At 40.0% G+C, this 22,582-nt stretch overlaps 3 protein-coding genes across 5 annotated transcripts in view; all 3 read right to left on the reverse strand.

Annotated features, from left to right (window-relative positions):
* LOC110974659 (uncharacterized) overlaps window positions 1-10,494 on the reverse strand; it is a 31,409-nt gene extending 20,915 nt beyond the window's left edge. For 2 of the 3 annotated variants that reach the window (XR_015428208.1, XM_087148233.1), the window contains exons 1-25: window positions 10,191-10,494; window positions 9,733-9,897; window positions 9,536-9,609; window positions 9,244-9,345; window positions 9,051-9,074; window positions 8,808-8,864; window positions 7,759-7,970; window positions 7,365-7,464; window positions 6,970-7,128; window positions 6,571-6,653; window positions 6,136-6,255; window positions 5,666-5,828; window positions 5,212-5,443; window positions 4,909-5,047; window positions 4,453-4,749; window positions 3,942-4,350; window positions 3,503-3,740; window positions 3,069-3,258; window positions 2,269-2,366; window positions 2,035-2,081; window positions 1,544-1,885; window positions 1,192-1,394; window positions 730-857; window positions 477-586; window positions 70-213 (exon numbers count right to left, since the gene is read on the reverse strand). Coding sequence is in view for 2 of the 3 variants with exons in the window: in XM_087148233.1 (XP_087004359.1) it covers window positions 70-213; window positions 477-586; window positions 730-857; window positions 1,192-1,394; window positions 1,544-1,885; window positions 2,035-2,081; window positions 2,269-2,366; window positions 3,069-3,258; window positions 3,503-3,740; window positions 3,942-4,350; window positions 4,453-4,749; window positions 4,909-5,047; window positions 5,212-5,443; window positions 5,666-5,828; window positions 6,136-6,255; window positions 6,571-6,653; window positions 6,970-7,128; window positions 7,365-7,464; window positions 7,759-7,970; window positions 8,808-8,864; window positions 9,051-9,074; window positions 9,244-9,345; window positions 9,536-9,609; window positions 9,733-9,897; window positions 10,191-10,279 (3,925 nt within the window). In the remaining variant the exon portion in view is untranslated. Of the gene's footprint in view, window positions 1-69; window positions 214-476; window positions 587-729; window positions 858-1,191; window positions 1,395-1,543; window positions 1,886-2,034; window positions 2,082-2,268; window positions 2,367-3,068; window positions 3,259-3,502; window positions 3,741-3,941; window positions 4,351-4,452; window positions 4,750-4,908; window positions 5,048-5,211; window positions 5,444-5,665; window positions 5,829-6,135; window positions 6,256-6,570; window positions 6,654-6,969; window positions 7,129-7,364; window positions 7,465-7,758; window positions 7,971-8,603; window positions 8,699-8,807; window positions 8,865-9,050; window positions 9,075-9,243; window positions 9,346-9,535; window positions 9,610-9,732; window positions 9,898-10,190 lie in introns of those variants that run through there. The other variant, XM_087148234.1, reaches the window with a different exon arrangement.
* Window positions 10,495-10,634: 140 nt separating this feature from the next.
* Window positions 10,635-12,550, reverse strand: LOC110976499 (mitotic-spindle organizing protein 1-like). Its single transcript, XM_022229824.2, has 3 exons — window positions 12,397-12,550; window positions 11,633-11,778; window positions 10,635-11,440 (listed from the first exon to the last, which is right to left on the reverse strand). Exons 1-3 carry the CDS (start codon window positions 12,452-12,454, stop codon window positions 11,414-11,416), a joined length of 231 nt encoding a protein of 76 aa, XP_022085516.1. The 5' UTR covers window positions 12,455-12,550; the 3' UTR covers window positions 10,635-11,413.
* Window positions 12,551-12,678: 128 nt separating this feature from the next.
* LOC110976495 (cilia- and flagella-associated protein 69-like) lies at window positions 12,679-22,553 on the reverse strand. The gene is made up of 23 exons (XM_022229811.2): window positions 22,121-22,553; window positions 20,960-21,022; window positions 20,622-20,687; window positions 20,317-20,426; window positions 20,050-20,126; window positions 19,621-19,793; window positions 18,994-19,154; window positions 18,683-18,778; window positions 18,488-18,553; window positions 18,222-18,282; window positions 17,860-17,952; window positions 17,618-17,695; window positions 17,192-17,411; window positions 16,772-16,936; window positions 16,344-16,459; window positions 15,880-16,080; window positions 15,391-15,583; window positions 14,880-15,166; window positions 14,591-14,716; window positions 14,375-14,461; window positions 14,161-14,225; window positions 13,894-13,936; window positions 12,679-13,730 (listed from the first exon to the last, which is right to left on the reverse strand). The coding sequence occupies exons 1-23, from the start codon at window positions 22,199-22,201 to the stop codon at window positions 13,590-13,592; spliced, it is 2,769 nt and encodes a 922-aa protein (XP_022085503.2). The 5' UTR covers window positions 22,202-22,553; the 3' UTR covers window positions 12,679-13,589.
* Between the last annotated feature and the right edge of the window lie 29 nt (window positions 22,554-22,582).

Genomic DNA, 22,582 nt, shown 5'->3' on the forward strand with positions numbered 1-22,582 from the left:
ACAATAGAGACTATGAATGTTGACAATTGTTTTGCCACTGACTTTGCTGAATGACACACTGTTGCTCACCTTGCACTACCATTCCATCTGGACAGTGGCATCCTTCTACACATCCATTGCAATATTCTGGTCTCTCATCACCAATGGTTTGACAAGTTTCTTGGCAAGATGGTCCGCAGGCTGAATACTCAAAGCCATCCTCACACTGCATCGCTGAAACGTAAAGATTACAAATCATGGGAAGGGGATTATGATGTATAAATGGATTACGTAACTGTGTCTCTCTGGAAGATACTTTGCAAAGACAAGATGAGTATTCAACGCCACACTAGCTCCAGATTGTTAAGTGAAACAATAGGAGTTCATGGGAAAAAATACATCAATTCTGTCCCTAAACGAGCAAGAACACCAACACAATATCCCAAAGTGGATGGCTAAATAACTTTGGGCCAAAACAGAGTGCACATGCGACTTACCACACAGATCCTGTGACCTCCATTTTATGTGTATGCCACTGCGTGAACATTCCATTGCATATGCAGCTATTGCAGTACAAAGACATTCACAATCACCTCCCATATCACATCTGTGGAGCCAACAAAATAAGCATACAGGTAAGTTGAAGACAAATATGGATCAAAGCTGATAGAGTGCGTTGCAAAAAGCTGGCTTTATGCGATCAAACAGAATGAATTAGGGCAATAAAAAGGGTTGCGTACGGACTCTTACCCGCAGGAATCATAGATGCAGTTCTCTAGGTAGGGTGATGGGTCAATGAGGGCATGACAGAGTTCAAAGGTCGGCTGCATGAGGATGTTGCACCGTCGATTGGCCCATGCCTCCCTGTGCCCATTCGCCTTCAATGACAAAAAGAACATTCCCGTTACAATGAAAAAAGTATGATAGTGATATGAAGCATGTCTTTTACACGTGGCTAGAATCAATCCATCATGGGTCACATTCTAGTTAATGCAAGTATACTCCTGATTGAAATAGCGAATAGGGGTAAACTGGCTTGCTCAAGGACATAATATACAGATGTGCATGGCTGGCAGTTGGATTCCAACCTCTGACCTCGCAATCACTAGTGGCAAACCGTTACAACCAGATTACCTTCCTGCACTTAAAGGAGCAGTAGTATGACTCAAAGTGTTAATTTGCATATAATGTTTTTGTCAGTCAGTAACTCACCGTGCATGGATGAATGACATCTTCCTTGTACAGCTCCGGGCAGCCAGCACTGACCTTCCAACTATTAGCAAAGTTATCAGCACTCTGCTCAAGACCTCCATTCCATGCTGTGAAGTCATTTTCTTGGTTTCCGTCAAAGTTCCCGCAAAGGCCAGACAGTTGTCCACCAAATTCTGGCTGTACTTCAGCATAAACTCGAGTACCTATGTCAAAGGGCAGTGGTTTCAGTTGAAGTTTTTCTGGGAGCAAGTCACTGAGGCAGTTTTTTCTACAAACTGATATCACTTCCACGGTCATAACTTTCAAAAGAAACCAGACTATCCATAAAAAGGAAACCAGACTATCCACTTACCTCCATCCCACAGCACCCTGAGTCCGATATCAGATGTGATGGTGTAAAAGAACCCAGACTTCTCAATTTGCAGAGAGTAGTAATGCTTAGGCAGCTGAATTTTGACACCATTGATGGTGACCTCTCCTCCTCGCACCAAGAAGATACTGACGTAATCACCAATGTTGATTTCAATTGCTCGAGTGCAAGTGATGCCGCTGGAGCCACATACAACATTCTCAACCTCAATGGAAAATGTGTTGTTGACAGACTGTGCTAGTGTGTAGCGGCAGTCACCAACAAATGAATACATCCGACCATCAAATGTTGTATAGTGACCCTCTCCAACAGCAGAGCACACAGCTGAAATGTAAACCGAAAATCTAAATGATAGATTGCAGTCAAAACTATCTAAACAAGACAAACGAACCTGAATAACCTGTGCATAGCAATCATGAAAAAGGTGTCTGTGTCACCTAAACGAATATAAAGAAGGAAAACACCAAACTTACCCGGACAAACTTTGTGAGTGCATTCCCATATGGTTCCTTTGCAAACACTGCACAAAAATACATGACACTGCTTAACAATCTCTCACAATTCTATTTACATTCATTGACATTAGGGCACTGGTAACATCATGCACCCCAAGATGAGTTATAAAACAGGTTCAGCCAACAGAATGACATACCAGTAAATGTAAATATTTGTGAATTCATATGAGATCTTGCCATAATGTGCCTTACCATTGATTACATGCATCTATCTGTAACATTTCTGCATGTTGGTAACTATGACCACCATGATAACAGGGACATTCAGAAGGCCGAATGCAAACTTCATCCTGCAAAATGAAAAATGATTCAACTTTTGCAAATCTAACTTACAACAAGAGGCATATTTCTCTTATGAATATCTAGCCCCTTCTGAAACCGGGATTTCATTGCTTATCTTGGCCCCACGGAAGGTGACATTATTTGTTCAATCAAATTTGTAAACACTCAAGCAGGTGACCAGTTCACCTTTCTTGCAATTATCTGCTGATCTACTACTGTGAATTGTGGCCCAAACACTACTACTCCTAGAACTGTGGGTCTTCTCTCTATATTAGATTCAAGATTTGCACCAACTTTGGAATTTGCACACCACTATCACAGACTAAAACAGGAAAGTGTGGTTTCATAACTTTAAAACAAATACCAGATTAGTTATTAACTCTATAAAAGTTAATGTCTGCTGAGAAACTCATAGGCATATTGCACACGCTGTTCAGTCTTAATGCTGGGGTGTAGTGGCACTTAACAGATAACAAATCTCCTTTGGAAGACCACAGTGGTAACTATTAAGTGATACTCAAAACCCTAGTGTGGCCTGGCCAAGAACGCAAGTTCAGGTGTTCTGGTAAGTAAGAATTCACAGTCTGAACCTGAATATGAACTGTTTGACAAAACTCACCAACAGTTTGATATTTTGGTCAAATACCACAAAATCAGGGATTGAAAGCACTCAAAATGGCTCATCATATGAATTCAGTGACTGTACTTACATCTAATGCATATCCCTCAGGACACATACATCCTGGCCTAGTTGATGCGACACATGGCTGGTAATGGTCCAAGTTATCACAAGTCAATGGGCAAGGTGTAGCATGATGATCAAATATTTGATTGTTAGGACAAATCACTGTCTCATTGCATTCCTCGCCAATACAGTCAAATGTACCATTCACACATGTACTGGAAATGTAGGAATAAATAATAATACTAATGGTGAGTATTTGTGACAGGAGGATCACTGAAATTACCCCTACCCCCTAAAAAAGTATGAAGAATGCCCCCCAGGGATAGTCTAGGTAACTGACTGAGGATTAAGCCAAATATTCATAGTTATGATCGTTCTAAGACTGAATTCAACTTCTCCAGAACTTGTCAGTTGATTTGAGTGGATTCAGGCAGCTCAAAGTTGAGTTAATATTCTCACCATGTCAAGCAGGACCGTTCCATTTCTGTGCCAGGGGCAAACACCTGATCATCCCAGTAGCAGGGGCACTGTGGCGGTGATATGCAGTTACCATCATCATCCAATACCGATCCTTCTGGACAGTTACACCCCTCAACACAATAGTCGGTCTCGATACATGGTAGGCTCAGATCTCGACATGATTGGCCACAGGTTGGCCCACAAGTGCTGTACACTTGGCTCCCTGGACAAGATATATCTATTGATAGAGAAGGGTTACCATAGAAACAAGTCAGGCCGGTTCTAAAATACATAATAAAGAACTTTTTAGATAGAACTGCACTATGGCAGTATTTTGTGACCGTGAAATTTAATTTTTTTTTCAAATTGGTTCTAATTAATTTGCACGTAAAGAAAATCAATTCAAATCCCAAAATTGGGGATAAATCTGAGGACTTACCACAATACTTGGCGACCAATTCATGCTCTCTCCAGTCAATGAATATGCCCTCATTAGCACACTCCATGGCATACCCGGCAACAGACTCACACAGACACGTAGTGGTGAATGCCGTATCACACCCGCACACATCATACATGCAGATATCATAGTACAGGTCAGGACTGACACTTCCGTGGCAAGCACGGAAGACATCCTCGTTCATAATGCCACACTTTGCTTCCGCAAAGCTTGCCATGTGTGAGTTCAGACTACAAGGTGGAAGAGACACTGTTGTCTCAGGCTCGTAACAACCTGGGTCAACTACAAACTTGTTGGTGAAGGAGACTTTATTAGTCTCTATATCGCCGGCTGGTGTCATGAAGTCATTGTTTTGGTTGGAATCAAAGGTTCCACACAGTCCATGAACCTTTAAAAAAGGATTAAAAGTAGTTTGTTAGCTGAGTTATGTACCTCACCTGCCAAAATCTGTCAAAATCTTGAAATCTATATAGTAAATAACATGCCATACCTTGTACATGTAGCTTGGAGCCAGTGTTATGTACAATCTGTCAATTCCATCCCATTTTAGGCTCATTCCAAAAGCTTCTAGAATCAGAAACTTGGATGACCCTCTACGGATGGAGACATGGTGATTGACAAATGGTGGTTGGATATGAACACCATTCACTTCAACCTCCTTGCCTTGCTTAAGGTAGACCTCAGTGTTGTTGACTTTGACAATGACAGCTTTGGTACAGGTCACTGAGTGTCCAGAACCACAGTTTTGATTCTCTCCAATGATGGACAGTGACCCATCAACATAATCCTACAAGGAAAATAGAAAGGAACCAGAAACCATGGTGATGGCGGTGACAGTAATGACAATATTAGTGGCTTTAATGTTGCAACATGTGATAAAATTGTTCAAAAAGGACTGATTCAAAACAAAAAATAACTACATACAATCTTGAATACAAGCGCATACCTCAACCAGCATGTAGCGGCAGTGCCCCATGAAGGTGTACTTCTTCTTGTCAAATGTCAAGTAGTGAGGATCACCCACAACATGACAGGTGGACTGGCAGACATCGTTGCTACAAGACCACTTACCTGCATGACAGGTGCTTTGATAAGGACGAGTCAAAAAAGACACATAATCTGTCCAGCCATGTAATCAAACACATGTAGTCTAGATTAACTGAATAAATTCAAGCAACTTCCAGAGCTCTTGGGTAGGGTTTGTGAAGAAAAAAGGAGACAATTTGCAGATGGGAAGTTGCACACTCACCAAGAATTGCACTTGACTGACACGCTAGCTCCTGGTGGGTACTTCTCCCTGTTATGCACACATGGACATTCTTCTACATTGACACAACGACCATCTTCCAGGACGGTACCCTCAGGACAGTGGCAACCACTCACACAGTCTGAAGGGCAGTGGTCAGTGTTAGCTGAAGTGCAGGTTGGAGGGCATAGGGTCCCGCATTCAGAGTAGACCTGGGTATCAGGACACTGCTTCGCTGTTGACAAATAAACATTCTTGCCCAAGTTTTGGTGTGCAACGTAACAAAAAAAAGCATTTTTCCCTGCAGTGTGAATGTTGTAATCCCGAAAAGTTTGACAATCAGTCAATGCAATGCACACTGTATACAAGCTTTTGTAATGATCTGATGGTAATTAAGCTACTGAATATCTGTTCATCAACACCTTTGATCTAAATTGAACTGACATAACAAACTTACGGCACAAGTCCTCACTACGCCAGTTAAGGGCCACATTTCTGCTCGCACAAACTCGAGCATATGCCTCAAGATTCACACAGAGAGCAGCCATAATGGATTCATCTGAACCTCCAAATTCACAGATGTCGTATTGGCACTGGGTGATGTAATCCAAGGGGCTCACCTACAAGAAGAAGAGAAATGTGAAAATGATTCACCAGTTTACATGTCTATCAACAAAATAAGCAACATTAACAAGAACAGACATAGGTGAGCATCTCAGCGTGAACCCAAAATCCTGATTCCCGACAAGATCCAAGTTTGAGCTGCAACTTTCACATAACCAGATAAGAACTCCAGATCCACCTTTACGGGCAAATCTGTTAGTTGTTTCCGACAGGTTACATTTTATCACAGCAATATTACCTCCATGTAGCTGTAGTTTGTAATTGCTACAGCATGCAAGAAAATGATTGCAAAAAAGGACTTACCACCGAATGGCACTGTTGGAATTCTTCAGCAAGTTCTATGACTCTACAGAGTGAATAGGCAACACCCTCCTGATCATGGTTGACACTGCATGGATGCACTTCTGACAACGGTGGACACACCTGTAAATGTTAGTATTTGGCAAAGAATAGAGAATATTCAAGGAGGATAATTCAACAACTAGAATGAGAAGCCATTTGCTGCAGTGGCACAACGCTTGTGGACAGGTGATACGCACACGTTACGAGCCTCTTCGACCAACAGGGTGTCAGGATTTGCCAAAATACATACACGCATCAAGCTGAAGAATGTGTGTGTGAGTGTAGCGCCACTGCAGTTATGGCGTCTCCTTGGATTAGTCTTTACTGCAAAAACACCTGATTTCTGAGTCACTATAAGCCGGAAATGCAGTTACTTTGAATCAAATGCCAACATACCTCACCAGGTCCTGGCACCTCCCATGATGCGACAAACTGAATCTGATTACTGGCCACCTCACCACTTCGTGCAGTCAAATCATCTATCAAATACAGATCACATCAACAGATCACATACAGATCAAATTCAATCACAAACACATCATTCTATAATATTTAAGCATGATTATCCTTTGTACAAGCACAAGGTTGATAGGCCTAGCCAGCTACATCCTGAGAACCTAAGTTTGATATCTACATCACTTTAAGAATTTCATTTTTTTTTACAATATTATTTGACCTCGTCATTGAAGAGTACTGAGTTTACCAACATAATCCAAAAATAGCCAATTTTTGCTAAATCTTCTTGATTTAGGTTTAAGTAGTGATAAAAACCAACTTCCTTTCGGAATGACTTACTTGTAGGGTCATCATCAAATGTCCCACACAGTCCTAGTGTAGATTGACGCAGTTCAGATAACACAGTCAGCTCAACCGTCATCAACCCATCCCACTTGGCAAGAACTCCAAGACCACTCTCAAGAAATGTAAAATCACCAACTCGCTTCAAAGATATACCTTCAAGGAAATCAAAATGAAAGCCATTTATTTCATCAGATGAAGTAAATTAGGGAAGTTATAAAAAAAATCAAAATGAGAATTATTCACAGCTTCAGGATTACAACCACTGCATTCTCCTGACGACAGACGGAGCATACTGTCTGATACTGTCAAAGCTCAAAATGAGAAATACATGTACACCACTTTATTATCTTGCACACATGTGCAAACAATGCATAATGTGACGTACTTACCATTATTCAAGTAGGGAAAATTTGTGATTCTCTTGTCATTGATGAAAACATTTCTGCCATTTGCTGTGACAACATCCATGCCAAGGATCAGCTCAAGAGTCTGGCATAAAGGAAAAAAACAGATAATGAATGTTTCTTAACGTCAAATGAAAAGAATTTCCGGCTACACAGATGGGACTAGTTTTTCCATGTAGTAACTATCAGCCATTTGGTGCAGTGAAAACGTTGCGGTATTCACATAAAAAACACTTACTTTTAGAATTTTTCAGACCGGTCTCACAGGGTTTGTGCACAGTGTGTTAAAAGGAATTCGTACATGGATTTTTATCTATCAAATATTGTTGAAAAGAAACTTCCTAAACATTTTGTTGAGATTTTAATTTCTTTGCCTTACTTTGTAGCAGGTATCCAACAAATCACATTTGTTGTTCTTCAGCGTGGCATCCCATGTGCCATCAATTCCTGCAGCCAACGTGTATGTACAGTCCCCAGCAAAGCTAAAATCAACTCCGTCAAATGATCGGAAATGATCTCTGCTCCATGACAGGCAGGTTGCATAGGAGCGTGAAGCAAGGTCCATTGTCTGGTTGCCATAGTAATTCATGACTGCCACCAAATGTAGAAAAGAGCCCTGTTACTTATGAACATTGTACTAAAAACTTCAAGTAAGGCAAAAAATCATAATACATGACAACTTGAGTTAACAAGTTTCTTGTCAAAAATGTTTACTTTCACTCTGCTGACAACACAACAAAATACTGAACTGTCCAGAAGCTGGCCAGTACTAGAACTAACCTAGTGATGTAGCATGCCTTTCTACCGTGTCTTAATGGGTTAACCATAGAGCAAAGTGACAGTCATGTATCTAGTCACACCTATCTGTTACTGCCAATACTGGCATATCTTTCTACATAGGTCCACAACAATTATGGTCCTGTATCTAGTCACACACCCATCTGCTATTGGCGTGTCTTTCTATAAGGGTCCATATATTATAATTGTGGTCCCGTATCTACGTCACATCATGGTGGAAGGAATAAACAGTCACACATAAAAACCCATCGTGTCCCATTGGCTGAGCACTACACCATTTGTACACAGGACTTGTGCCTGTCACTTTCGTGTCAGCTTCAAATAATGTTGACGACAAGCACGACGAGAAAGACATTTCAAAGGAAATAAGCCAGCAGAAACTTCTTTGATGCAAGACACAAATAAAAAAATAATGGATGCACTCACAAATTCTGTTTTGCTGGCACGAGTTGAGAATAAAGAAAATTTGATTTACAGTCTAGAAAAGTTGAATTACGCGGTTGTACGTGCGGTTGAAGTTGAAGAACTAAAGCGGCGTTTATGTATACCGCCCTCAGCGTTGACGCGAGGAGAAAGTTCAGAAAACTCATCAAGCAACTCAGTGACTACGGATGTCCGTACTGTACTCACTTTCACTTGACCTTTTCGCCATTGTAAGTTTTGACCCTCCCACTGTATTTTCAAACCCTGAAAGACAAAAGTCACCAAGTACAAGGGTTATGTTCTGGGCAACATTCTACACTCCGCAAGTGCCTCCCCCTCCCATTACCTGCCCTAATCCCGCCCACTCACCAGAGGAATCGGAAGTTGGCAAAACTGACAAGAAAGATTGCCGAGATAGAAAATATTTCGATGAGTTGCTGCTCAACATACCTGGAAATGTTTCAATCTGCGGATCTGAAAACAACAAAATAAAGAATTAACACTTTCACATGACGTAGGATTGCAGCCCACGTTAGAAATTATATCACTCAAGTTTTAATAATTTGTCTTTCAATAATTTGGTTATTATTTTTTCAGCACTTAGTAGTTTTTCTTTGTTCTTTCATAATATAAAAGCACTTACGGATGCGGGATTGACATCTACTGCCTTGGTAACCAGCTGGACATCGGCATGTATCAGGTGCTACACACCTGCCACCATTCAGACACCTGTCACCGCACATTGCTAATTAATTGAGTGGATTAAAACAAAGTTTTATAGGGAAAACGTAGTCACCTGATTTTTAATTGTGGTGCTTAACTTGATCAAGAGAAGAAAAGACGTCAAATGAAGTTGGGAAATCTGCAAATTCGTTTTTATCTCTCTTAATACCGTTTTCATCTTTTACTATTAGTCTAGCATTTGTTAAACCTACGTATTTCGCAGAGGATTCCTTCGTACCCTGGACAGCATACCAGAATGGTCTTAATCTGCTCTTGCTGCACAACTCTGCGTCCAGTGAAGGGATAAAAGTATTGAGCAAGAAAGGTTAATTTGCGATAAAAGTGGGTTGTTCAAATGTTGACAATGTTTCCTGTGAATTTGGAAAGAGTGATCTGAATTATCCGTTACCTGACCAATTCGCACACATTCTCCCCATCCAACAGAGCAGGTGCTTTATTCTGGTTCCATTGCCATCCCTCTAGTATGTAAATCGGGTCATAGATGGCATCACACGGTACCTGCTGCCGTTGCTCTACATCTAGGTGGGTCTCGCTACCCGGACAGTAATGTGATCTAAAAACAAAGACGTAATATTTAAGGGAAAAGACGCCCTGCGATGATTTATGGAAATAATCCACCGAAGTAGTTATTCCCGTGGAAGATGTGCTCTGAATGATATTTCCCTGTACGAACGTTTCGAAAAAGAAAATAAGATCGCGATATCGAGCGCTGCCAATAGAAAACGAGATGCAAAAAAACTGCCCTTATTGAGTAAACAGTAAGACAATTGCCTTATTGTCACACAAAATCCAACTCGGGGAGAAACCTCAAAAAAAAAAAAAATTGAAGAGAAATAGCTAACTTACTCCAAGGCGCAACCTTCTTTAAAACCCACAGCAGCTATAATAATGGAGGCAAGAATTAAAGTAGCATCGATGGGGACTCGTCTTGCCATTCCACCTGTCCAGACAGACAGCCGGTGCAATTGAACCAATCCTCCGCTGGCGAACTTGTTAAAAATGCGTTCCGAATCCACTTCACAACTAGTTCCACCAATTTCAAGTCTCTGATGAGCAAGTCCGAAACGCCCGCCCTACTTTACCGGTTTTTACCAAAGCCGTCATCTCCCTTTCACATTTTGTACTGACTGAGTTTAAATACGATCCAGATTGTGCACATACTGCAGTTTTTCATGCACTGGTTCAATAATCAAAATTTACTTTCTTCAAAACTTCCGGAGGTAAGACACTTTGATTTGTCCCACCTGTGACAGCATGTTTCATAATGAATATAACGTCACGTCACTACCATTGTTTTGTACAACCACCAGCTGTTAGGTTTATTAAATAAAAGCTCTCTTCTTACGTCTTTCATAAACATTTTCAGTTAATTAACTTTTCAGTTACCTATTATTAATTGTCCACAACCTGTGGACAGATCTTTTGTGTACAAATTTAATTGGTTTCTGTGTGGTTGCAGACTTGTATAACTGTAATTATAAAATTAGTAATGAAATTCAAACATACTGCATTCATATGAAGGCCTGGGTGGACATTTCTTTCCAACAAGACAGCATTAATGATCAAGAAACTTAATAACAAATTCCACAAATCTTGGAGTTACTTTGGGTTATTGAAATGCGAATGAACATAAACAGGTTTTTATTCGAAGTTAATTCGATATTTTATTTTCCTTCTGCTAACAAGCTGACAAGCCAATATGAACGACTTAATTCCTTGGAAGACAGGACTATATCAGATATCCTGATAAATTTTCCCACTTCTGTTGTCTTGGACATTGTTGTAAATTCCACAAGATAAATACAGGTGTAATCATCCTAATAAGGATAAAAATGATACCAGTTTAAATGTGGGTGATGCTTGTAATGAGGAACCTCTCTGTTGATTGCATATTTTGAAGTCATCTTTTCCAGTATCTGATAGAAAATATTAAGTAGGCCTACACAGGGTCGTCTGACAAGAAGTGCCAACATTCTAAAAAAATACTGCAACCATCTGTGCAGAGTAAACGATCTACAATTTCTTGCAAGTTCTGAAGCAACAGGTAAGTATACTGTTCCATCAGTGTGTCAAGTCTTGCTGTCTCCGCCACCAGCCTGCACAAGAGAAAACAAGCGAGAAAGACCAAGTGATAAGAACTGAATGAAGACTCAGTGTACTTTCTAATGTAAAAACATTCTGGAAGTATGCATATTTAGTTCTATTCAGGAACCAAGAGGCAATCCACAACTTAACAAGAGCATCTTTAATCTGTCAAGACCAATCGTCTAACATCCTCCCCTACTTACATTATATGCAGCCATTTCTCTGCGGAGTTCCTGTATAACTGAAGCTAATGCTTCAGGATTAACACCTAATTCACACAGTTTGACAGCGATGGCTAGGGTCTCTGAGTCTAGGCCTGTCTCTAGTAGCTTTGACATCTCACTCACAGCTGCATGCACAAAGTGAATAAGAATGAACCATGACATTAGCGTATTAACGTTCAAAATGCTCATGTTTTGGTGAATCTTTATACAACGTGTACATGTTCCGGGCCATCAACGTAATGTTGTACATTTTATGTAATGTTACTCAAGTTAATGGCCAGATATATTCAGTACTTAAGTACTGTGAACATGTTTGGTTAGATCGTAAGAAATGACAGCACTGCACCATCAAAAATGTATGATTTCTACAGATAGATCTTGGAGACTTGGTGAACCATGGATGGATTGGGCATGGAGCTCCGTGGAATCGGTGGACAGGTCAACTCACTGTAAGTGTAAGCATGGTAAGCGTACATCTGTTCACCTTAAACATTGGCCTCTCAGTCCTTTTAAGTGCACCTGTTTAAAAACGACAAGCCAAGATCCAATTCGGTGGGGGGGGGGTCAAACTTGCCTAGCATGCAGGCCACAAACGATACAGCAGTAGGCCATAGTACTGTACGTGCATGTTGGCCTACTGCCTTCAGCAGACCTACTGTTGTTATCAGTAGCCTACTTGTGGGTTCAATTTCCGAGTAACAGCGATCAATTTTATCCCAAACAATAATCAGTATTCTACTTACTATCCATCACTTCTCTAGCAGAATACACAGATTCATCATCGGCCTTTCCATGAGTCATTTTGAGCAGTTAGATTTTCTCTCAAATCGTCGAAGGGTCTTTATTTTGCCGCTTCCGTATTTTGTACATAGCGCCCTCATTGCTTTAATAACAACAGAACATGAGGGCGCTCTACAGATGGCCACAGAAGAGGGGCGGGGCCTGGTGATTATAAAGGAGTTTTACTAAAGTCTTCTGATATCTCTTTTCAACAGGCTGGAAATATTCAAGCTGCATACCATGTGTCACGTAAGGCTTTCTTTTACAAACTTTATTTAATTTTGGACAGACTCCTAAGTTTAAACAAACCTGATCTATGGTTAAAAGTACATGTTGGATTCGGTTCACTTGTGACATTGCTTCGAGTTGGTCCTCGGACAAGTTATATCTGGACGGATAGCGGCTTTGTTAAGAATCTCTTTACATAAATATACAGAAGAAAAATCGTTCTTTTATAAAACAATCTATCATGAACCAGGTACAGTTACAAACTCTCACAAGTACATGTATATACTCAAAAATGCATGTAGTGCTGAACTCAAAACGGAACACTGAAAAAAATTGTTTCATCTTAAAGATCTGTTTAGTTTATATTTAAACTTTCATTGTGTAATTAATGTTTCAAACTCACATTCTTTATGTACACACTTTCAAAAACTGTGCTCTTAACACATTTTATACAAAATATACAGAACAGCCATTTGTGCCCACAAAACTGCTTCTTGTGATGGTCCCACCAGTGGTACTACCTTACCTCAAACCCTTTACGCTTTGTGCCAGTGGGGTACGGCTTGACTGAAAGGGATGAATTGGGATCTCTGTCATGTGGGACAAAGCTTGACCTGTCAGACGGTGGTTGTTTCTATAATTTGAAAAGTTTATGTAACGCTCATTAAAAAATTGCAGAACTTCTCCACTTTCCTTAAGCGCAGTGTTAACATTCCTTAGAGCACAAGACCTCTCGGGTAATAATCCTTTGACCCCTCCAAACCCGATTGAATCTACTCTTCTTTTCAATTAAGGTTGACAGGCTCTCAGTACATTAAGTCCTAGTCCATGTACCCCTCTCAAAAACTGAAGAGGGGATATAAAATGAGGAAATCTAATACAAACCCCTCAATATTTACACATAAAGAATTACAATTTTTGTTTGCAGCTAAGACACAAATATTGGAGTGTTTTCTTTCATTGTAACCCTGTTAGTGATGTCTCTTTCGTTGGGTTGGCCAAGGAGGGTAGGACCTCCGGTCAGCTCTAACGGTGTGCTATCAATGTTGACATGACGACTCTGAAATGTCTGCAGAAGAGCAAGAAATGACAAGAACTTCAATATCCATGTTTTGTATTACGTTGGAAACAATGTTTGCTGTACACATAAGGTATAATGTAGCATTCTCTTAACCGCATATCGAGTGAAAAGCTAAAGGATATCAGAAAATCTTTCTTATAGCTTCACTTACTGTCGTTTGGAGATTGGCCAAGTCAGTGCTGTGATAAGTATCACTACAACAAGAAGAAAAATTATGAAGTAAGTACCTCCTAAACACGTTAATACTGCAAGGTTGTAGTACAAGGGTTTGAGTAGAGGGAAAAAGTGAAAAGGAAGACCTGATCGAGATTGACATTATTTTTGGACAGCCATGCAAATAATTCAACTTACACATCTTTGTCTGTTTAGGACCTCCTGTATTGATTTTATATCCTGCAATGGGATAAGAACTACTTACGAATCCAGGAAGTCAGTCTGTACTCGAGAGGCGTTTATGCTCAAGTCTTGATCCGTCTTAGCAGCCTATGAAATCAAACACATTAAGAGGGGTTAAGAGAAAGGGGACGATGTATGTTGATAGGGTACAGTGTCTTGATTAAGTGGGAGTAGAGTACAAGTGGATGGTTGGAAGAAGGATCAGCTCAGAGTTGGATTTCTGAAACAAAGCTTACCTTGAGTAATGAATAGTTGGATGTACGTGCTACGTAGTTGTTCCATCTCTTGATCGCCTTCTCTTTCTGGCGATGGTTCTCTCGGATCTGAACAAAAAAGCCCAGGTATTATATTCATCATTTGTATGATAAAATACATTCAATAGTTGATATACTCCTTCACGCATTATCCATTAAAGCATGCAAATAGTTCATTTCCTTCGTAGGTTTGCCTACCTCAGCATACATCTCCTGTTCTTCCAACAGATCCTGTTGTAGCTGTGTCTCTAACATGTCAACTTGTGTATCAGCTACGTTGATTGCTAGCTCCTCGGTAGTCCTGTTGATCACTGACAAGGCTTCCTACAATGAATAACAGTGAGAGCAAATCCGGTGTTTATGGGCTGAGCCTTCAAATTTGACCACTGTGGAATTTGTTTTAGTGGCAGGAATAGCTTTATTAAGAGACTGTCTGGATACCAGAGCTATGACACTACAATGTGGCTACTAGATGACATCAACCTACTTCATCAGGCGTGACTGGTCGAACTCCCTCCTGTTCCAACTCTGATGTCACCTCCTTCCATACTTCTCCTTGCTTGAAATCCAGATACTTCTCAATAATACACACCACAACTTGGTCACTGGTAGACAGGCTTGGGTGGTCATCAAAACCTATCTTACAAAAGAGGGCATAGATCTTGGCTCGCATGTTCTCAAAGACATCAACGATCGCCTGGCTGCGGGAATTGGCTGGTAGGGGGACGATACCTGCCTTCTCCTGAACTACACCCATAAGAGGCTTCCTGGTGTCTGGTGGTGGAAGAAATGAATAGTAAATATCATTATACAAACTCTTCTCATCTTTTGTCACAGTTGATTTGAACAGCTTGTGAATTGGCTTAAGGCAGAATGATTTGTGACACTTGTGATGGACTTACAGGGACCAAATGATGAACAAGAACACAAAACTGTACATCAATGATAAGTGGTTAAATACCAACAGCAACGACCCAACCCATGCCATTCTCTTTTACCTGCAATGGTCCCATTTTCGTTTCTGGCTACTCCAAGTGCCTGTTCTTCCTGCTTCCAGATTTTGATGAGTAGCGACGCTACTGTTGTGTTTTTATCACTCTTCCAAGCCAGCATATGAGCCACTGTCTTAGCATTCTCACACAGGTCCAAAAGGCAGCCAAGGATCAGGTTATGCATGTTGGCTGAACAGGTCTAAGAAACGAGCAAACATACATTAAATTACAACAAGCACCAAGACAGAGCAAACTCAATGAGCCCTGAACTGAATCAATAGAAGGCACAATTTTCCTAGCAAGGGCGGCTACTTAGGTCAGAAATGCCCTTCGCTGGTTCACAAACGATTATAGATGCACCTGTTAAGGGTACGTTGCTACCAGCCTATAACTCCATGGGTTGCTCCAACTCAAGGCGGATACAGAATGAGTCAAGTCTATAAATCAATCAGGCTTTTTCCTCCAAGCAATTCACGCTTGAATGAGGCTGCATACCTGCAGTAAGTCAAGCAAGAAGAAGACTCCTTGTCCTTCCAGAAACAAGTCCTCATTGAGATAAGCTCCTACCACACAGCACCAAATACTATCAACCGTGGCTAACATCATACGATGGTAACCTAAACCACTACACAGCTTCTTAGGGTTGGTTTTCAGGTACTGAAGGACAACCTTCACACCTTTCTCTCCGAACAATTCCTATAAGGTGGTCGAAAAGAAGTAAAATGTATTAAATTGAATCGGATTCAAGAGGGTTTGACTTTTGGTACTGATAAACCATTATCACTCTTTTCTTTTCTAACATGTTTAAGAGGAAAAAACGACAAGATTTCACCCTATGCATATTAATCTGGGTGGACAGGAAAAATAAGATTTCGGGCTTCATCTCAACATTCATCATGTTTGCTTTAAGGAGCAATGAGAAGAGCTTTTGGCGAGAGGGGATTAAAGGAGAGTTTTACCTTTCGATGAATGTCTCCTTCACAGAGGATGGATAGAATAGACAGCATGTCAGACTGCATCTCAACATCAATGACATCATCATCACTCTCTGAATGACTAGCACTAAGCAAAATATCTAGAATACACAAACAATTCCATAGATAATTGCCAAAGCTTTTTAATTTCATCAGAAACACACAAAATATCTAGAATACACAAACAATTCCATAGATAATTGTCAAAGCTTTTTAATTTCATCAGAAACACACAAAATATCTAGAATACACAAACAATTCCATAGATAATTGTCAAAGCTTTTTAATTTCATCAGAAACACACAAATTTATTAATAGATTAAATTAGAAAATTGGACAGGATAAGAGATCAGGCATTTCTTTCCTTGCGGAACTAAAGCTTTAGACTCTTCCAAGACATTTAGATGACTGACCTAAGATCTGATTTATGGCTCCCTGATCCACAAAGTCCTGATTGACTGAAGCCTCTCCAATGCTGACAATACTCCTCATGAGATGAAGGCAGTACCTCATCTGAGCTCGCTTGTTGCCACGGCCACCGTAACCATGGAAAGCATTACCATGGCCTGCAAAATCCTCTATGAGAAGATAAATTGAAATAAAACATGTCAATGATAAGCTCTGTGAATACAATGCAAGAAATCTATCTTCCTGACAGTCAATGATCAGGCATTTTTAAAATCCAATGACAAGGACAGCTAGCAGCCTAAACAATGATAACTTTTACAAGACAAATTTCTTGATACAGATTTCCTCGCTCTCACTACTGTTCCTAGAAAACAATGACAACTTCAGAAACTGCAGCTCAAAAATAAGATGGACACTTGACATACCTTTGCCAACGCACCATTCCAACAGCAAAAGCAATCTAGTGTTCCCCTGGCAGGTCATGTAATCCTGGACACAAAGCGGTGCTACGGTACAGAGAGCACTCATAGCATGAAGTTGTACCTCCTCAAACTGAGCCGGAGTCCACTCCTGGGGCTGAGAGACATTCTCATTGCCTCTGACGTAGGAGAAGAGAGCTAAGAGAATGTGGCCTTCAGCTAGTAACTGAGAGAAAACAAGGATGATGGAGTAATGAGAAAAAGCAGTTCTGATTAGCAAATGTTGTGTTGCCTCTGACATAAGAAAACACAGCCACATGCAAGTGGACTTGTCATTCTGGAAAAATATGAGAACAGCTTTTATTAAAACTACCTTTAACAGAGTAAAATATTGTATTCTTCAGACAAACATGGAGCAAAAGAAAAACTTACCGGGACCATTGAGACATCTTTGGAGAGGACAATAATAATATTAATAAGTAATTTCTTCAGCTCAAAGTCTTCAATGCTCTGTATGAAACGAAAATTAAAACAATGAAAAGTGGGATTATAGCATAAAAGTCTAACCAATAAAAGCTAAAATCCAGCATATTATACTTTAACATCATTGCAGGCATACACTGTTATTCTCATCGATTTCTAAAGCATAGGAGCTGGCAAAAGATGCGGCTTACTGTGCCAAGTTTCAGATGTCTGACAAGAACGTTGTGACTTCTGACTTCTTGGAATGTTGCGAAGAGAAGAAGCTGTTTGGCAAACCCAGTCTCCTGTAAACATTGAAAATAACAAGCAATATCTTGACAAAAACAGGTTTATTAAGCTTCTATTTCAACTTGGGAAAATAAAAACAATGTAAAGCCTGAATTCTTCAGGACAGCAAGCGTTGGTATGAACATAACCAATGTGTGTTAAACAAAATGGCATTATTTACATAAAGGCAAAAATCAGTTCAGCAAGTTATTAACACTTTTATGCTGCTTAGTTTCTGCTTAGCAAGTCTTGGCTTCAGGGTCCTACACTAGAAATAATGACATACAATAAATGGAGCTTGGGGGCAGACTGTTGCGATCAAGGTGGCTATCACTAACAAGTCATTCCTGCAGAAAAAAAGGACAAAAGTTATACATTATTGAACAAATCAGAGATGGATTACCTTCCAGATATATACACTTGGGGTTTACCCAACAAATAGGCATCATTCATCCAAGACCAAATGTGTGTTAACTCATTCAAATCATGTGACAGTTTGCAAACACTGGCATGCAAGGTTGTTCTTTGGTCTAAGGCTTTGTCTTCTCTTACCGTAACTGTCGATCATAGTGGCTGAAACCTGATGTCATTTGTTGAGAAAATGCCTCCTGGAGAGCTCTGTATAGAAAACAAGCAATAAGACGCAACAGGTGTAACATGACAGCTTCCCATAGAGCCTCATACTGGAAGGTAAATCAATGTCATGGTCCATATTTTAGAGTTCTCTTTAGTAAGGGGAAATTTTACTTGATGCAGATGAAGGAGCTGAGCTGCTCTGCTATCTCTTCTTTGTTTCCATTCTCTAGAAGATTCCACAGAATCTCAATGGACCGGAACAGTAACCTGATAAAAACACAAATATCACAGTAAATATGACAAGTTTCACAAATGGTTTTAATAACTTTTAGTGTAACAGAGTAACATGAGGTATCTTTTTCCCCCTGGAATTGTTAAATTACAGTCTAGTAACTACTATTTTTCAGTCACAATGGAACATTGTGCAATGTGTTTCGCACAAGTCCTGTTTTCCATTTGAATGCCATTTTTCTTTAGCTCACCTGCCAGTAGGTTCTGCATCATTCATACGGCTGCAGATACGACTTGCTGCTTCAGCGGCAAGCATCTTATCACAGTTAGGAGCGGAGAATGCAGACAGGTTCTGCAGCAAGTCTAGTATGTGTAGCTTGACATCAATGTCTTGTTCAAGAAGAGCTAGAGACTTTAAGGATGATGAGAAAGAATTAGAATTAAATACAAGACTTGTTTGGGAATATTGGTTTATTAAATAAAAATGATATCACAGGGAAAAGATGCTCCTTTCTTTAAAAACTGTTTGTACATGCTTGAGTGTATTTCAACCTCATCTAGTATTAAACACTTTTGATAAATGTAGATTTCTATTGTACGGGCACAACTGTACACAATTTTGAAAGTTAATAATATTTGGCAGTGTCCAGTCATCAGCTGGCATGCACCAGAGATAATGCTCGTCTATAAGAAATGATTGCAGCCACTAGATGAGGCTTTCATCCGCTGCATCAAATAATATGTAATGTGTGCTCTCTGCAATTAATCCATTCATCTGCTTTCCTTTGAAAACTGAGCAGGCCTTCAGACAAGGCTCTTACATCTAGGTCAACACTAAGGAAAGTCAATTAGGAAAGTGATCCCTGATGGTAACTTACCTTGACTAATGTTTCAGCTACGTCGCTTTTCTCCACCATGGCCATGTTGTAGGCCCTGGAAGATGCCTGATGATCTTGGACTTCTTGTTTAGGCAGCTCATTGCTGAAGATATTGAGAAGGGTCGAAGCTAGCTGAAGACGAACCTCCTTACTGGGCACTCTCATTAGGTAACCTAGAAAACATATTCAAATTTGGGTCATCACTGTACCATGCTATATATCCAACAGCATATTTTATTGAGGAATCTCGCTCAATTATAAATCCCTTTTCCTGTTAGTGCTAAATTGGTGACAGTGAGTTTTAAAACACTACTTTAGCAAGCAAGTTTTGTTTTCTACATTGTAACAAGGGCGACTGAAAGGAAATCCATTTTCTGGGGATTTACATGTACTTTCCCCTTAAAGCCCCAAAGACAAACTGCCTCTTACCCAGCTGTGAAATAGACTCCACAACAATCTGTGCATATGCCGTACCATCAGAAGTCTTTTCTTTCAGAAAGGGTAAGCTGAAAAAAATCAATACTAAAATCCGTGAAAATTCATAATGAACCTCATTAACTCTCTAACCTTCATAAACTAAACTTTGAACACAGTTTGCCTTCTTGTATCTCCAACTTTAAGCACACACAGCCTTGGTTGTCCCTTATGCACCCTCCACAAGTGCTTGTATACATGTGGCAAATGTTACTAACTCACCCTGCAATTTTGAGTATCTCCATCATGGGTTGGATGTAGAGTGGCTGTTCCTGTACTCTGTCTGCACAAACATTCAGAATCTTAAAGACTTGAACCAGATCTTTCATGAGCTATTCATAAATATCATTAAGGATGGTAGCAGTTTATAATATGTAGACAGATCTATGAGGTTGCTTGAGGACATCAGCTGCATGTTTATGGACCCTAAGAAGCAACAATAGAGTGCTGTTTTCTCGGCAATATCATTATCTATAAAATATGTTTAACCATTCAGTATTTAATTTGTCATTTGAATGAAAGGATACAAAGCCAACTTGATAATGGCGAATCAGTTTCTGGAGTGCGTTCAGGTGCCTCTCATATAACGTTACCTGTTGGTTGAATTGAACAGGTTTCAAAGTTATTACATGTACATAATTGTTCCAATATTCACTGACATAAAAGCCCTAGTTGAAGGAGTGTTAATTTGAAGTTAATCACTTCACCACAAGAATTTAAACATGTTACGTATGCATAAATCTATAAGCTTTTTATATCTGCAATTAACATGACCTTGGCTGAAACTTTAAAGATATTTTTGAGAACATTTTTTATTCCTTTTTATAAGCCTATAACTAATATCAGGTACAGAATTAGATCTTACTGAATGAGGATCTGTAAGAAGTTTGATGACCTTGCTGTAGTTCACGACTTGAATTTTAACACCCTGTGGAATATTCAGTAAAAATGATTACGATGAATAATGTGGGCCTCCAAACTCATTTCCACTGTGAGTTCACATGATTATAGTAACATGACTGTTAATATCTTCCACAAAATGACAATTAAAAACACTAGCACACATGACACTGTATGAAGAGGTATAATTGAGTGAAACAATTTATTAGACCGTCCTATAAGTATAGCACACAGTCAATGACAAAGTTGCTAAACAAAGTAAGAGAGACAACTGATGTCAGAGGACCAGGGCAGAATGACCAAATGACCTCAAATCACTGGCATGACTAGCACAAACAGGGATGATCTAAGACCGCCTAACATACCTTGAAGTACTTCAAGAACTCTAAGTCTTTAACTCCATCATACTCCGTGTAACTTACAGGAGACAAGGTTTACATTTGTGGTGAAATGGTTCACAGCCGTAAGAAAGCTATTAAATCAAATTTTCCCCTGTCATCATACCTGCTTAATCTTTACCTCCTAAAAAGGGATAACAAAAGTTTCACAGCATGAGATGGAATATTTTTGAAAAAAAATGAGTTTTTTGCTCACCAAGCTCTCGCTTCCACTGTCGCTCCGTTCATGCCGTTCATGTTTATCAGACTGCCCATGTGGTCAAGCCAAGATGCGAAGCAAGTGCGCGGTCATTGGTGGGCTCAACACATGCGCAGTCTGATAAACACGAACGGCATGAATGAAGCGACAGTCAACGGGTGGACTGGAAGCGAGAACTTGGTGAGCAAAAATCTCATTTTTGTTTTCAAAAATACTCTGTCTCATGCTCTGAAACTTTTGTTATCCCCTTTTCAGGAGGTAATGCTGACAGGGGGAAATTTGATGTAGGCCTAGTACTAGTAGTAGGCTTCACAGCTTTCTTACGGCTGTGAACCATTTCACCACAAAATTTGATTCCAAAACCCCATAGCGTTACAACGCCATGTAAACTTTGTCTCCTAGTCTAAGTCACACGGAGTAGGCCTATCACAGAGTTAGTGACTTCAGATAGAGATCTCGAAGTACTGTAGCCTTACAGTAAATCTATGGAGTTCCCAAGGAAAAAAATGTCTTGCACGTCTCCACTCACCTTTTTAATACCCATATCGTCATCTCCAATGACATGTTTCACCACAGGTAAGGGTGTTTTCTGCACGTCACTCGACGCCATTGCTTTCTGTGTGACTTTTGTTGCACCGAACAGCAGCTGCTAAAACAGTGAAAGAGGAACAGAACCTGTGCACTATCCTGCTGCAGTGCAACTACTGTAGTGCTACGCTAGGCCGTTAATACGTGCCCGTCTTTGAAGCTTTGTTGGCAGATTTCCTTCAAGAAGCCTACTTATGAATATTAATCCCTTCACTTCACTTCACAACAATAAAGTCGTACTGCAGAACACACATTTTGTTAAGTTTGCTATGCGACAGAAACAACTTTAAACGTTGTTTCATCATGTGCATCGCCATCGGGTAAATTAGTTGAAACAGTCGCCATTTTGAGGTTGCTAAGGCAAATAATCACTGGTTACCCACATCGAACGTAAGACAAAAAT

This window comes from Acanthaster planci, linkage group LG17, assembly GCF_054643075.1.
Source record: "Acanthaster planci isolate LZ-2023a linkage group LG17, COTS_SCS, whole genome shotgun sequence".
Lineage (NCBI taxonomy): Eukaryota > Metazoa > Echinodermata > Asteroidea > Valvatida > Acanthasteridae > Acanthaster > Acanthaster planci.